This window comes from Vanessa atalanta, chromosome 11 (genome assembly GCF_905147765.1).
Source record: "Vanessa atalanta chromosome 11, ilVanAtal1.2, whole genome shotgun sequence".
Taxonomy (NCBI): Eukaryota; Metazoa; Arthropoda; class Insecta; order Lepidoptera; family Nymphalidae; genus Vanessa; species Vanessa atalanta.
Window position 1 is genome coordinate 10,620,813 of NC_061881.1, and position 16,402 is coordinate 10,637,214.

The 16,402-nt window shown below is 35.9% G+C and overlaps 1 protein-coding gene across 4 annotated transcripts in view; it reads left to right on the forward strand.

Annotated features, from left to right (window-relative positions):
* Positions 1-12,578, forward strand: part of LOC125067229 (tolloid-like protein 2) — a 102,221-nt gene extending 89,643 nt beyond the window's left edge. For 3 of the 4 annotated variants that reach the window (XM_047675699.1, XM_047675700.1, XM_047675701.1), the window contains 13 exons: positions 3,335-3,509; positions 4,383-4,409; positions 4,726-4,937; positions 5,408-5,615; positions 5,997-6,205; positions 6,375-6,510; positions 6,905-7,003; positions 7,195-7,406; positions 7,616-7,844; positions 8,063-8,261; positions 8,384-8,588; positions 8,845-8,974; positions 9,562-11,533. In XM_047675699.1, coding sequence (XP_047531655.1) covers positions 3,335-3,509; positions 4,383-4,409; positions 4,726-4,937; positions 5,408-5,615; positions 5,997-6,205; positions 6,375-6,510; positions 6,905-7,003; positions 7,195-7,406; positions 7,616-7,844; positions 8,063-8,261; positions 8,384-8,588; positions 8,845-8,974; positions 9,562-9,745 — 2,225 coding nt within the window. In that variant the 3' untranslated portion in view covers positions 9,746-11,533. Of the gene's footprint in view, positions 1-3,334; positions 3,510-4,382; positions 4,410-4,725; positions 4,938-5,407; positions 5,616-5,996; positions 6,206-6,374; positions 6,511-6,904; positions 7,004-7,194; positions 7,407-7,615; positions 7,845-8,062; positions 8,262-8,383; positions 8,589-8,844; positions 8,975-9,561; positions 11,534-12,296 lie in introns of those variants that run through there. The other variant, XM_047675702.1, reaches the window with a different exon arrangement.
* The last annotated feature ends 3,824 nt before the right edge of the window (positions 12,579-16,402 follow it).

Here is a 16,402-nt window from a genome sequence, read left to right on the forward strand (position 1 = left end):
TCTTTTGTGAGGGAAAATTTGCCTTACAATTTCCTTTAAAAAATTAAAAAGCAAGCGTTCCGCACATGCGCTTCAATTATACCAACATTGCTTTTATGCTCTCTATGATATAATCTAGCTTGTTACGAATATTGACTTCTGCTTTTGCTAATATTATTTTACGAATATGCTACTGTTAAGTGTTAAATAGTATTACCTTTATTTTTAGCATAATAAATTCTGATTTAATTTAATTATATATACATAAACAATTATGGTTTATCATCTTTATCACGACCCGTATAGGCTTCATAGGGTATCATTGGAAATCAAAGTTGTATTTCCATATTCAACTTGGAAGCTAAATGAGACCTGTTTGCTACACAGCACAATTGTAAACATTACTATTTGTACGAGTATGTATATTTTCATTGTTTTAACTCTTGTATTAGTTGTTTAAAATCAAAATAACCAATATCAAATGAAATAAGTCTAATTTGTGTTTAAATGATATTAAATCGATATATATATTATAACAATAATTGTTTTCATATATTAATAGATATAAGATGAATATAATCTCAACGGTAAATAAATTAAATACTTAGAAACAACTTAAATAAGTTGTTTAAAAAGTGGTCGCTTACATTTTATCTCGCCTGTTCACTGAAACAAAAAAAAACTCGGAAAACAAAAGACGGATATGTTCTTGTTTACGAAGAGATTTGGCCGTGTTTGAATTTTCAACGTTTTAATTTCCACCGTACGGCCGTATTTTTATTTCCAACTCGTTACATTCATAACTACGTTGACTTTACACTTAATGACACATTTTAAGCGCAATTTTTATACCATTATTAATATTCTCTTTACTAATATAGTAAACTTTATTACAGACTAAGTGAATAATAATAAAATGACTATTACAAAAGTAATAAAAATAATCAAAGGTATCCTTTTAAGTATAATTATAAGTATTGTAGATGGCCCCGTTTTAACACAACGAGCGCCCGGTTTCTGAAGGCGCTTAGGCGCTCTCTAACGTTCTGTACAAACAGTGTTCAGGCCATCGCTGCTTTACCCCAAAAAATATTTTTGTGAAATTCTTTGTGAGGTGCCTCACCAATGGTCCACGATTCGACCATCATCGACGAGGCGCCACCAACGCGCAACGCACGCTTTACTTGCACCCCCTATATCCTGAATGAACACGGGTCTGGTCAAAGTTAGCTCTACGCTTACTCCAGCACGCTTCACTACTAAAGGCGAATATCAATATGGCAAAATTTAAACTGTTACATGCAAATTTCCCTTCACCGCCGAGCATGAGATCATTACATAGTATAAAACAAAGTCGCTTACCGCTGTCAGGGACATACAAGCGTAATGCGTAATATATGCTTAGATCTTTAAAATTACACAACGGATTTTGATGCGGTTGATGATTCAAGAGAAAGGTTTAAATGTATATTATGTAATATACATATAAACCTTTCTCTTGAATCAATGTGCACTTCTATAAGGTGCATGTGCATAATATAGAAGAAAAACCCTGATAATTTTAGAGGTTTGTGAAGTGATGTCGTAAATAAACACATTTTTTGCGCTTACATTGCAAACTCTGGCTGAACCCCACGAGATAGATCAAAATACAAAATACAATTACAGCATGTAATTTAAATGAATATTTTCGAAGATATTACAGATTTAAAACGCAGGGACATAGCTGTTTGTATTGTCTAATGACTGAAAAACTGTGAACGATAGAAGACATTCTGTAGTAAATTTAGCACCAGCCTTGCTCCCGTGCGAAGCCAGGGCGGGTCGCTAGTAAATTATAAACACAACTTAAGCATAAACATAGACTCAATTCATATTGGAACATCCGAACTTCGATCAGGATCCACGTATTCAATTCACTAGGGCGTATCTTCAAAATGTATAACGTTTGATATAATATTTATACATGCATCTCTCTATATACTTTAGTATTTATATGAAAATTAGTGAAGAGACAACTTTGTATGGCTTCTTTTTTGCCTAATACAAGTTTATATTCAGAAGAAGTTTTGAAAAAAAAAGTCATATAATTCTATACTTCGATGAATGTCAAGTTTCATTTTTATTAGCATTTAATTTCGAATGAATTTTACTGGGCGACCACTACTATAATATTAATTGTAATACCAAAAATTTTCATTATAATAAAAGTTTTCACCCTACTTCTTGTATTTTGCAACTTTTTCCATAGAGCTATAGAGAGGTATAAGATCGGTCGGATTGATTAGACCGCTGAAGACTTGGGTAAATCAGATAAAAGTGCTCCATTTTATTGAAAGTTTTTCTCTTTAACGGACTGTAAGGTTGCCAATTAAAACAACTATCCGCCTTATGATAAGCATATATAAGAAAAATTATACTTTAAACACCAAAAAAAATCAAAATCCAAATGTTGTTTATTCAAGTAGGCTTTTATAAGCACTTTTGAATCGTCATTTTATAAAAATAGGTATATTTAGTAAAGATACTACTAGTTCGGAATGAAGATTCTAGCGAGAACAACCGCCAAGAAACTCAGTAGTTACTCTTTTTCAACATTTGAAATATAAATTTACGTTAGGTAAATACAAATTTATACGTATATGATATTAAAGTGATATACATACTGATTTTGTTTCGAATAAAATATATATTTATAAAAACAAAAACAAGAGCAGAAAAATTATCTCGCATCGGTGCTATTATGTAAGAATTTACTATACATCTCACTCGTGAAATGTAAATAACGTGATTTTCATAATAGTTTCCACAGAATAGCTCTATAAGTCGGAATACTTTTATTTAGAGATTTATAGTATTGTAATGTTACTATTATTTAAATAATCCCATCCAAGAATGCCATGTTTCCATGTTCGGGTCGACAATAAGTTAGTTGTTCCGTATGGAAACTGCGAATTAACCATTCCGATTTTTATACCGTTGTATTATTTCTATACCGTTGATCGAGATTATAATATATATTTACTTGGTAGTAGAGCTTCGTGCAATCCCGCTTGGGTAGGTACCACCCACTCATCAGATATTCTACCGCCAAACAACAGTACTTAGTATTGTTGTGTTCCGGTTTGGCACAAGGGACATAACATCTTAGTTCCCACGGTTGGTGGCGCAATGGCGATGTAAGGAATGGTTAACATTTCTTACAGCGCCATTCTCTATGAGCGGTGGTGACTACTTACCATCAGGTGACCTATATGCACGTCCGCCAACATAAATCATAAAAAATGATTACTTACAAATTTAATACAACACAAAAAGAAATGAAACAATTATAGATTTAACATAATGATTCCAGAGTGCGACCGTACGTTCGTGAGCCGCGGCGGCGCCAGCAACGGCACTTTCCACGCTCCAGAACTCCTGAACCCGAACAACCACAGCCGCCAGTGCCTCTACACGTTCCTAGCGGCCCCGGGGCAGCGCGTGCTGGTCGAGTTCCGAACATTCGATCTTCGAGGGAAGCCACCAGAGTAAGCTAAGCTTTTTTATTATAATTAAAATATTCCAGGAAGACTATAAATTTTTTTAACTCAGTAAAAATTTTATGGAAAGTGGTCATCATAACCCACAAACATAGTGCACTGTAAGAAATTTTAAAGATATAAATATATTTAATGTAATTAAACTTTACTTATCACTCGCTAAAATGGATATGTTTTGTGTTTTTGGTTTGGTGGTAAAAAAAATTAAAAGTACCCAAAAGTAGTAAGAGATAACACCAATCGGAAAACGTCGTAAGAAAACTTGCACGTTGATAAAATTAATTCTGCCAATGTACCGCACCAGAAAACTTAGTAGATAAACTACAAACCTTTCATTTAAGAGACGGCTGTTCCATCAGTGGAAACCTAATACTAATTTATAATATAACTGAAAAGCAGCTTAAGCTGAGACTTCGGCCTCTTCACCAACTTGTTAAGAATCAGTATCTTCATTAATTGTTTCTACGTATTTTATCTGTTTTTAGTGAATAAAATTCATTAATACAATTATATTTTCCCTTAATCTTTTGCTGTGAGAGAAACTTTAAAAGTTTAAGCGATGGTCTTATCGGCTTTGCGCAACATTAATTTTTAATTTATATGGTCTTCTATTTATCTGTTAAAATACTAAATTTTGGCTATAACTTTATAAATCATAGCAAAGCATTCAATAAAATGTCTCTATTTCGCTATTCCGTTTAAATCTCGATATTCATTTCGTAACTTTTGGCCATAAGAATCTTGAAAACAGATCAAAATGTGTTGGGAGAACTGCTCTGCCAACATCAATTTCTATTAACAAAGTTTTACGCACAAACATCACTTTTCATTACTTATTCTAATGGCTGTTGTTTTTTCTAGTGGAGCGGCAGTGGGCGAACTTCCAGCGTGAGTATTGCTATCACTGTCTTATATTATTAAATCGAAAGGGAAGGAAATATGTTTTCTTATAACAAGGTGAGATTAATAGGTCAAAGTTATTAAGCTGTCATTGGGAGAAATATAACCTCGATTTATTTACAGTTACGAAACTAACTATGATCATCTGAGTAAAAAGGAAAGTCGAATACTATCAATATTATATACATTTAAATTCAGAAGATACAATAACAAAGTCAGTTTTTATTATTTACTGTTCTGTTCTTCTGCTAATAGGTGACAGTTATTTGTAACAGGATCTTATTGTTAAATATTTGGTACTCAGATGCATGCACGAGTATATGGACATCTACTCCGAGATGGCGTCCCTGGAGGCGGGGGAGTTGGTCAACTCCGCCTTCGGTGGACGTTTCTGTGGACCGATCCCACCACGCCGCCGCGTATCCCTTCACCGAGCAGTCGCGCTCGCATTTTTTACAGATCATACGTATACGCCTCCCACGCTTTTCGCAGGAACCTATCGATTCATCAACGCTTGTAAGTATCGGCTTTTAGGAGAAAAAACTTTTTTTTTTCTTTATAATCGGTTAGGGTGAGCATATGGGCCATCTGATGGTAATTGGTCAGTACCGCCCATAGACATTGGCGCTTTAAAAAATATTAACCATTCCTTACATAGCCAATGCGCCACCAACCTTGGGAACTAAGATATTATGTCGATTGTGCCAGCAGTTAGACTGAACACACCAATACAGAGTTATGCTTTTTGGCGGTAGAATATCTAATGAGTAGGTGGTACCTACTCAAACGAGCTAGAACAAAGCCCTACCACCAAGAAAAGTATAATATAGAATATTAAAGAATAATATAATTAAATTCCAGTATTTAAGAGTTATTGTGGAATACGCAAATAAGACATAAAAACAAATCAAAGATAACAAAGAGGTTGAATGTACTCAAGTATTTGGAAATGTTCGTATAATTATATGAAATTGATTGATTAACAGCGGAATTCGAGGTAGGGACGCCAGTCCCGAACACGATGTGCTCGTTTATAATCGAGTCGAGCAAACGCAAGACGGGGCTGCTGCTGTCCCCGACCTACCCCGGCATCTACCCCAAGGACGTAACGTGCAACTATCAGTTCGTCGGCCAAGCGGGCCAACGCATTCGCCTCGAATTCCGAGACTTCGACCTGTTCTTCGGCGGACCTCAGTAATTTAAATATTATGATTTTTGATAATAGTTTAGAATGTAGTTTCGGAATTTAAAATATTTTTGAATACAAAAAAAAACTATTAAATTGTTTAATCCCGTTACGCGTTGATCTACAAATATTATCAGCTATTTTTTGAAAATCAAAATGAGCACTACGTACGTGAGTCATTTTCATTAAAGGTACATATCCATTACAACTGAAAAATTCACATCAACTCTAGAACGGCCTTAATTTAGATTTTCTGTTAGACATAGAAGCAATAAAATCAACTTTACATTTATTTATATATTATAATATTACTAAATGAAAGGTATGTATAAACATCTATAGATTAATGTATATAGTACATATCTACATATGTACCCTTAAACCATCAGCTGCCCGTTCGACTGGGTGCGCGTGTACGACGGGCCCGACAACTCGTCGGCCGTCATCGGCACGTACTGCGGGCAGCAGCGCAACCTCGTACTGTACTCCAGCGACGAGCGCCTACTAGTCACCTTCTTTACTTTGCCGCGATCGGCCAACACGCAGAACCGCGGTTTCAAGGGTATCTTCGAGTTTTCAGAGAGTTTTGTTAAGTTAGGTGAGTTTTTGACGAATTTAAATTTAAAGAACGATTTTGTAGTCTTGTTTATTAACAAATACAAAATAAACGCTTTAATAATAATCACTACACATAACTGATTAGGATCTAGTCTTGCAATTGATTATTTTAATTATAAAATACAGTTTATAAATATATTTAATTTCAGATTTTATAAGTAAACACGATGCCGAGCACATTAGAGGCTCAGAGTGCGATCAGAAAATACTTAGTAAAAAGGAATCTACAGGATTCGTGTACCATCCAAATTATCCATTTCCCTATATACAAAAAGTTGTTTGTAGGTGAGTTACATATATAAAATTAAAATTATAGGATAACATTTAACATAAAAAAATCGCAAAATAAAAAGTAAAAAAATGTAACATGCAATGTTTTCAAGCAAATGCCCACGATGGACATTTCTCTCTGCTTGAGGAGAAAATTTGAAGCGTATTTCTCTACGTTTATCCAATAAGAATTGTGAAAAGGTACATATGTGGTCGATTTTCATCTGACACATAGAAATTAATTTCCTCAGGATGCTTGATTCGCAGAGCATGGAATGAATTATATACACAAATAAGGCACATGCATTATTCTGTTAGGATTCACATATTCTGGCCACACTGGACCAACTCAATTCTAGATTTTTGTTTTTAAATAAAGATATAAAATTTTGTAATGTATCATTTTCAGATATTTTATATATGGTATGCAAGACTCACAAAATTTGGAGAGAGTTCGATTAGAGTTTCAGAACTTTTCTATACCGAAGGGAGAAAATCCAAAACCTGAGTGAGTAAAAAGGTTTTTTAATAATTCGACTTGAGGCTTTTTAATATCGTTCATGTGTGTAATTTAAAAAAAAAAACGTATTTATTAAAATTAATTCTTTCATTAATGATATAGTGATAATAGAAAAATTTGGAAGAAATATAATTACATACAATAGTTGGATAAATAAGAAATATTATTGAAATTTCCAGTTCATGCCAAGACGGTTACCTGAAAGTATATTTGCGTGGTCAAGAGGCAACTGACTCGTATGATAAGCACGACGCGGAATTGTGCGGAGAGGGTTCTCCCGATCCCGTTTACCCCCCACCACTACTATCAGATGGACCCCGTCTAGTCATGGTGTTCAGTTCTGGTGAACTCCAGGGTCGCGGTTTTAAAGCTAAATATACATTTGAGACTGGTAAGTTAGAATATTAAAATAGTATAACTGGCAAGAAGTAAAGCTTGTTATCCATTTAACTTAATTTTTGCCAACATCTGACAAATGTTGGTTCAATCTTTTCTTGTATTTGTGATCTGGATATAAGCCCTAAGTGTCATGACAATTTAAAAATTTTATTATCTCCTGGTCTAAAAAAAATTCTAAATGCATAATATTGCAATTTTCAGAATACCGTGTACCGGGTACTGCAGCACCGGGCGGCGAGTGTGCATTCACATATCGTTCGGAAGCAAAGAAACGCGGCGAGTTTAACTCCCCCCGCTATCCTTCGAACTACCCCTCGCGTACCAATTGCACGTACACCTTGGTTGCGACGCCCAACGAACAGGTCACCGTCGTGTTCGATCACTTCAAAGTCAGAGCTGACTCGTGGAATGCCACTGCTGGGTTATATGGGTAAATAAGATTCAGTCTTTGAAAATAACTACACGATGACTTGAGGAATCAGTTCGCATAAATATATAGATATCAAAAGGGTACAGTATTGTTATCCTGTTCCTTCGTTTGTTCCTCGAAGAAGAAATCAAATATTTTATTTATTCGTCGATTCCATCTGTATTCATTTCGATACTAAATAGCAAAGGTTATTTATTTAAATCATTCATATCTTCCAGCGGCGCAACTTGCAGTGAGGACTGGGTAGAGGCGTGGTGGACGGGGCGCGAGGGCAGTCGCGTGCCTTTAGGTCGCTGGTGCGGGCCCGCCACGCCCGGACCACTGCAGTCACCTCGCGGTGCTCTGGGGCTCCTCATTGCATTGCACACCGACTACGATTCAGTGGCCTCAGGGTTTAAAGCACGTTACGTGTTTGAGGTCTGTTCCTAACACTTCGAGATTGCATTATTATTATTTTTCTGACTAGTATAAAGACTGGATTTTATCCAGTTTGCTTACCTATAGAATATGAGCATGCTCATAATTGAAATAACTAATAGCCCGCGAAATCGATCTTCGGTGATTGCGGCGGCAACGTGTCGGGCTCGTCGTGGGGCGCGGTGTCGTCCCCGCGCTACCCGCTGCCGTACGAGGCGCCCGCGCGCGGCGCCGCCTCGCGGGTTTGCAACTGGTTCATCACCGCGCGCCCCGGCCGCCGGCTGCTCATCAACTTCGACCACTTCGCCGTCGAAGGTCACCTCACCGGTATGTCATATTCTAGAGTATTACGTATTAGTCGTATTTTATTTGAAGGTATCGATAGCTTCAAAATTCTCACAAATCTTTCCCCTAATTAATCAAATTAATTTGAATTGAAAACAAGTTATAAGTTACATCAACTATGCAAGCCGTTAGTGAAATCGGTAAATGGAATTATCTACATGACTATCTACAACTATTATCGTCAATTTTATTGACATAAGGATATTCTCATTTAACGTATGGTACATAATTATATTAGAACGCGGTTGCCCTGCGGCGGTGTTACGGCTGTGGTACGAGAGTCCTGGTCCGCCGCTGGAGCTGTGCGGCGAGAAGGCACCCGCCGACCGCTGGCAGTATCTCTCATCATCCAACTCGATACGACTCTCGTTAGTAACTTTTATTTTTACTACTTATGCATTCGTTATGTGCTATTATAAAAATTCCGCATAATCCGACATAGCAATATCGTTAGTTCACGAAAAAAAAACAGGGTTATATTTTGTAACAAAATATACTGATTTTATGTCAATGCGGAATCATATTATTTGTTTTTATACTCTCAAAGTTTCATATCCACAGAGTTTTCATCGCCAAAATTAAGAATGTGTTCTTTAAAAAAAAATGTTATAAATTATAATGTTGAATAGTACTCGAACCGTGGTATTAAGGTACGTATATTATATTTATATATGCACAACTATCATCGTAGACCTTAAACAGGTAAAAGTGGGTTTGACTTGATTTATATTTAAAAGTAATGTGGTGCTACGTGAGGAAGGGAACAGCAAAGAACATAAATATGCTACATTCGAAGGAATTGTCACGTCGTATTCAATTCGCAACTGAAGGTCATATCAAGTTTAGCTCTTAATCCTAACAAATGAGAAGATATCACCATATTGTTGTAGAATCTAAAAACTAAACGACTCAAACGAGAAATCGTGCAGTAGTCCATTGATCGCGTCGACTGCAGGTTCATAATAGCGGACAAGTCGGTGGGCGCGGGAGGCTGGCGCGCGGTGTGGACGGAGGTGACGGTGGGCGCGGGAGAGGACTGCCCCGCCGCCTGCGCCGGCGCCTGCCTGCCGCCGCGCGCCGCCTGCTCCGGCCTGCAACACTGCGCCGGCCAGTCCGCCGCCCGCCCCGCGCACTGTTAGTATACCCGTCTGCCCCAACCGACCGGCGGACTGTAGGATTCAGTATTCACTGTCAGAACACAATCTTGCTAAACATTTTCGACGATACATATAAATCCAGATAAATGCAGATCACTAATATCTATTCCCCTTGAATCTCAAAATCAAAAAAACCCACGACTTAAAAAATTTAATACTCTAATTAAATAAAAACCTACATGTGAACCTTCCATGTAACTTCAAAAGTGTGGGGTCTAGCAGATTTGCTGTCAATTGACATTTTGCAATTACCTTCGTTTTTTGAACCAATTATTCGTTAAATGTTAAATAATTACAATTTAAGTTAGATTGCGTCGCATTCGAAACCTCAATAATACACCAAGAAGGACTACAAAACTAGGATAGACTTCGCTTCTGCGTAACATTCATACCACTGAATCATTTCAACTGACACACGACATAGTGCTGGTGTTTGGCTAACACATGATTGCAGTAAAATTCGCACCGAAACACTTGCACAAAATCGCACCTGTTTTCATACTGTATATTTACGTATAATAAATACCTAAGTGTAATAAATATGTTTATAAAAAACATTAATCAATTGATAAAGAGAGAGAGAGAGAGCAGCACCAATTCTTATAATTGACTATTTTATCTTAAATATAAATGTGTAGTGTAACTCATAGAATACAAAAATTACTATAATATATAAAATTTGAAAGAACAGCAAAATGTACTGTACCTATTAAAATTAATTACATATCGAAGTGTGACTTGAAGATTATTAAGATGATAAATAATAGTAATCGGTAGAATGGATTTCGCCCTAGTACTAAATTTACAAATATATTAAATATACATATTTTTCTCTATATTAAAACAAAAAGTGGCGCCCAAATTGGGACAAAATAAAGAAAACGCGGGTCATAATAAAACACATTTGAGTAATTTCAATTTGTATTTAACAGTGATCCTCTTTTATGGATTAATTTCTCATTTAACATTCACACTCGATTCGTTATCATGTTGATTTATAATGTTGTCTAGTTGAACGTATTTATTGGCAATAGTTATTTATTATATTTGATTCACATAAACTATGGTGTGTCCATATCTGTCGATTACGTTGCATAGTAGTTCAGTAAGTTTTGAAATAGGAACCTGATTGGCTTTTCGATTATTAAGCTTATATAATTCTTATTTTTATCTAATGTTCAAAATTTTCATCTACACTATTGATAGATAAAATTGTTATCCGTATGTTGTTCGCACACTGCAATTTCGTATACGATGATAATGTATCAACACAGTTGCATTTTGTCGTTGCAATTAATAATATTTAAATAATAATTTAAAATGTAGATTTTACGGAGTAAGCAGTATTATTATTTGCATTGAAAGTAAAGCCGTTGTTATATTTAATTTTATTATAAATATTACAAGTTAACAATGTATGTGCTCAATTTTATTAGATGTAAAATAGTTTTAATAGTTTAAAAGGTAAATTATGAAACATTTAAGTGATTTGTTTATTTGATCATGCAAGCGCTTTCTGCTGCTTACTCCTGCTTTCCTCTATGAATTGTAAGATATTGTATCTAAACACTGTAGAACTGTTAAATGATATATTACTTAAATAACATATATAACATACATTCACTGTACTCTTACTTCTCAATATTGACGGTTCAATGCAATCTTTGTCTCAGAGGATATTATTATATGTTAAATGTTGGTAGGTATTTAGAACAAAAAATGAAATTTAAACTGTTTACCAAATAGCGTAATATATTGACGATGTTGGAAGATTATGGATATTTTTATTTACAAACTTCGTCCCTTCTATAAACTCTTTAAATATCTTCATAAAACATAATAATTCATTATACATCCATAAACTGTGCTCCACTTAAATAGATGTTTAAATTCGTCTTGATTTTTCCTTTTTATACTGTGATGACTCAGGAGTAAAAGAATAACATGTTTTGCTATAATGTGAGCCTATTTCTCAATCGTTGACCATTATATGGTAAATAGGTCTGAATTCCGATGGGACGAAGCTTGCATTGAGTCATCGCACTATAGGGCCCGGGGTGCTGTGTCCAACGCTAGAAATACTTGAATCAAATTACATAAATCGTAATGCAGATGTTTCTAATTGTATAACTAAGATATGCTAAGATTAAACACTTAATTTGACCAAGTATTTCTTTTGTAAAAATCGCAATAAAAGTTAATGTTTTCCAATAATTTATTACATTACACAAATTGGCAGAAATTTATTTAAATATGCAAATTAATGATTGTTTTTTTTTGTAAATATTGGAATACATTTCTTACAAAATCAATCACCTAATCTGACGTTGCTGAATCATATATTTTATCAATCGTCATTTATGTTCCTACACAAGGTGATTTATTTTGAAATACGCTATAAATCCTTGCGTTTCTATGGAAGAACAAACATGGTAATGCCTTCTTGTGCCAACTTCCTGGAGCGGAAACGTAACGGGTTACGCGTTGTGATGCACTTGGGTCGGTCCCCGGGCTGACGCGGCGGTGTGCGCAGGCGGTGCGGCGTCGGGCCAGGCCGCGCCGCGCGCCGCGCTCGTCGTCCTCTCGCTTGTGCTCGCCGCCCCGCACTGACCGGGCGCTGCACACGTGAGTCTATATCTACACCCTTTCCCCCGCCCACTACTCACCGCTAACGCATGCACGCCGAGCATTCGTTCCGCTTTTCTTCTCTTGCTTCTTCTATATCATCCTCATCTTAATGGAGATCACACTTCAAAAGTTCTCTACCGGAGCCTGGTTTAATCAGACAGTCGACACCAGATGTCATCATAGCAGCCGTATATTATTCATTCTTTTGCTGTCCAACGTTCATACCTTGTAATGTAAGTTTTCAACTCGCATTAACCGTGAAGATCGTCATCGCTCTCGCAATCTGCAAACTCGCCTCCAAGTAGTTGTTTATCATTGCATCACCATGTAAAGCTTTCTTTTCTAAATAGACTTTAAAATATTGCATGACATTAAATATAAATGATAAATATAAAAGTATAATAAATAAAAAACAATGGCATCAGTGAGCAGAATAATCCTGGATTATAAGTTCAACGTTAAAAAACGCATAGTGCCTAATGAAAACTCTACTACGATATGCTAGCTATTTTAGAAGAGTTTAGGTTTATTGGGTTAAAGAATGCATATGCACAACTGCACAATTTATAAATCAAATTTCAAGGTTAACTTCAACAAAACGAAATGTAAAAGTTGTTCAGGAATTCCTTCTACGTCGCCGGAAAATTTCTAGTACGGGTTAAAATAATTCACTATCCATATAATAATCGATATATCTCGATTTATATTATGACGAGTTTAAAGAAATTTTCTCGCGACGAAAAAGTCCGAAACCATCGCGGAGAAAGGAGACAGGAGTGTTCGCGTGCAGGCGAGAGTGCGGGTGCGGCGACTGGAGGAGGGAGTGCGGTATGGTGGGCGGCGGGGTGCGTGGGCGGCGGCGCGCTGGTGCTGGCGGCATGTTGGCGTCGTCGCAGGCGCACGCCGCGCCGACCGCCCCCGCCGCCGCGACCCCCGCCCCGCGCTGTCGCCGCCAGGCTCGCCGCTCCGCCGGACACAGTGTGACGCGCAATACAACACTTTAACGGATACTTTTGTTTTATTTTTTACTGCCCACTATTTATTAAAATATACATTTAGTCGTTACTAATATGGAATTTTCTTCCATTTATCTCCCTTTGTTATATTCGGTCCGTTAATAGACTTTTATATTAAAAATGATTATATTGATCTCCTGTAATAATTTTACAAATGTTCATTTATTAAACAAATGTCACCTTGTTTTTAAATTTCTTCAAATGCAAAAACGACGATGAAAGTGAAATGTCGTTGGGGATTTCTTTATTGACCTAACGAATATTTAATTGGAATTTTGATTCAAAAAATCAAAATCAATTGTAAAATCAATAACTTAAATTACTTTGTAGGTAACAAAAATAGTAAAATTTTATCTCGCCTCATACATTATAATAAATAAAAAAAATACTTTTATTTACAAGCGATATTGTAAGTATCTATACGTGATTTATATGTTGTATAATTACAATATCATTTTATCGAAAAAATTTCATCACAAATAAAAAATTACACAACAATATTTACTGACGATACAAGAATTTTGATCACCTCCATCCAGATTACAAGGACAAATTACAGTTATAAAAAAGTTATAATATTCGCTTAGAAACCGAACAGGTTCAAACATTTTCGAGAATTTGTTACGTGCTCGGCGGATTTCGGGTGCTTGTTGCGCCGTTATTCAATATGCACACTAAGGGCTGTCCTGCACCGGGTGCATTGACCTGTATTGTAACAGTTCTGATTCAAGCATTACGTCAGTGATTGAGAAGAACTTGTAAAATTGTAACCGTCGTTTAAATCCATAAGGAGTATGGCATTACAGTGTGCAACCACGAAAACGTCACGATTTTAAAAAAAGCCAATCAATATTTTTTCATATGATTTATTGACATTGACAAATCAACTGACTCGACTGCAGCCGAATAATCAAAATGAAACATTAGTTTGTTTGCAGCATTCGCATGGAATGCCATGCGGATGCTGCGGTTGAAGGAACGCCCTAAATCCAATGGAAGTAACAGCCTGAACAACAAATGCCATAGTGAATAATATCACTATGGGCAGCACCAGATCTAACGATTTATCAGAGTAAAGCGTGGTTGTCTTTCAGCACTCCTTGGTTGCCCACCATACTATTTATATTAGAATATTGATCTCTGACGTGCGTGATTATGCACGTCTCAATTATATATATATTTATATATCATATTATTTGAACTATGTGCCCGAGTGTACCATTTAATTTTTTTGTTAGTTATTGAAGTCTTTTTCCTAGTATTTTAGCATACATAGTGACCTGGCGCCTATTGCAACTGATCCTCTAACTCCTCTCATCGTCGCTTAATTTCGACGATTTAATTTTTTGTTATTAATCAATTTGTTTTTCATAAATTACGTATTTCAAATATTCATTTTAAGCTTTGCGAGAAATTGGAGTGCCGAAATTCGGTAATATCCCAATAAGTAAACGGGACATGGAAAACTTACTTTTGTTATTAATATTTGGTTAAGACATTAAAATTGGGTAGGTAATATTACAGCTTACTGCGTTTTTTAATAATGCTATATTATTTATTGTTCTGTATTAGACTTTTTTAAAAAAAAAATGAAAGTCAATTAATCGTATAGTAAATAGTATGTTTTAATTAAAGGTGAAAATCGGCAGCAAATCTTGTTTTTGATACGACAATCGTCCAAAGGGGTCACAATTGAAGATATAACTTTCGCACCGAGTTACCCCGTCCGAACACTGGGCTGACTGTTGATGACACTTGCAGTGAGCATCGTTGTTTGAGATTTTTTACATTTTTATTTGTATTATATAACAGCTTACAATATCAAATTTCAACAAAAAAATACGTTTAATTTGTGGTACGGCTTTGCACTAGCCCGTCTAGGTACTAACCTCTCATCAGATATTCTACCGCAAAACACCAATACTTAATGTTGTTGTATTCCGATTTGAAGTGAGACAGCGTACAACACAGTGACACGAGGGACATAACATCTTAGCTCCCAAGGTAGGTGGTACATTAGCGATGTAAGAAATATTTCTTACAGCGCCAGTGTCTATAGGCAGGCTCATTCGCCTGCCTATACTTTAAATAACTAATGTTACGAGACTAGCCCTAGCCTCCAATACGGTGCTACGTCATAGGATGTCATAATTTTATTTTGCCATCCCGAACTACTGAAATTACACTAAGAAACAAATTTCAAATTTTTCTTTAACCAACTCCTAAACAAAGAATTAACTTTTCAAATCGGTTCATAATTGAGAAGAGATTTTGAGGTAACAAACATAAATAATAACTTCTTATTTTAAAAACTATCACTTGTAATTCGAGTTATTTTTATTATGCACTAGCTTAAACTGCGTCTTTACCCGCGCTTTATTTATAAATCACTACTTATAGCACATATCCCGTTACCCCCCCATCTTACCCCCTATGAGAGGTGAATTAAAAAAGTATTACCTTCCCCGGGGCTAACTATCTACATACCAAATTCCTTTTAAATCGGTTCAGCTATTTGAGGGTGAAGATGTAACAGACAGTCACTTTCGCATTATAATATTAGTATAGAGTGAAACTTAATTCATTATCCTGATCATTATAATACTTTCACAATCAAAAAAAATGTCAATAATCCTAACTGTTTAGGTAGTTACATAAAATTGGTTTCCATTAGGCAAAGGGCGTAAAATGATTTTTTGGAACTGCCATATTTTCAACGTGGCGAGGTTCAACTCTGTTTTAATGTGCTCCGTAGACAGGAACTTGAAAGGTTCCTTAATTTATTGGCTCTTTCAACTGCTCCATAAGTGTATATATGTATTAACGATTTGTGCAGTGAGCGACGCACTGTGGGCAACGATTCCATTAGAGCAGGTGCAGAAGCGCGAATATTGTAAATACGGCCCTTTAAAGGTGTACTTTAGTTTGTATGGAATATTGGCTAAAGAATTAACCAACTCACGTGGCTTTTTTAACGCTATTGATACTTTTTTCT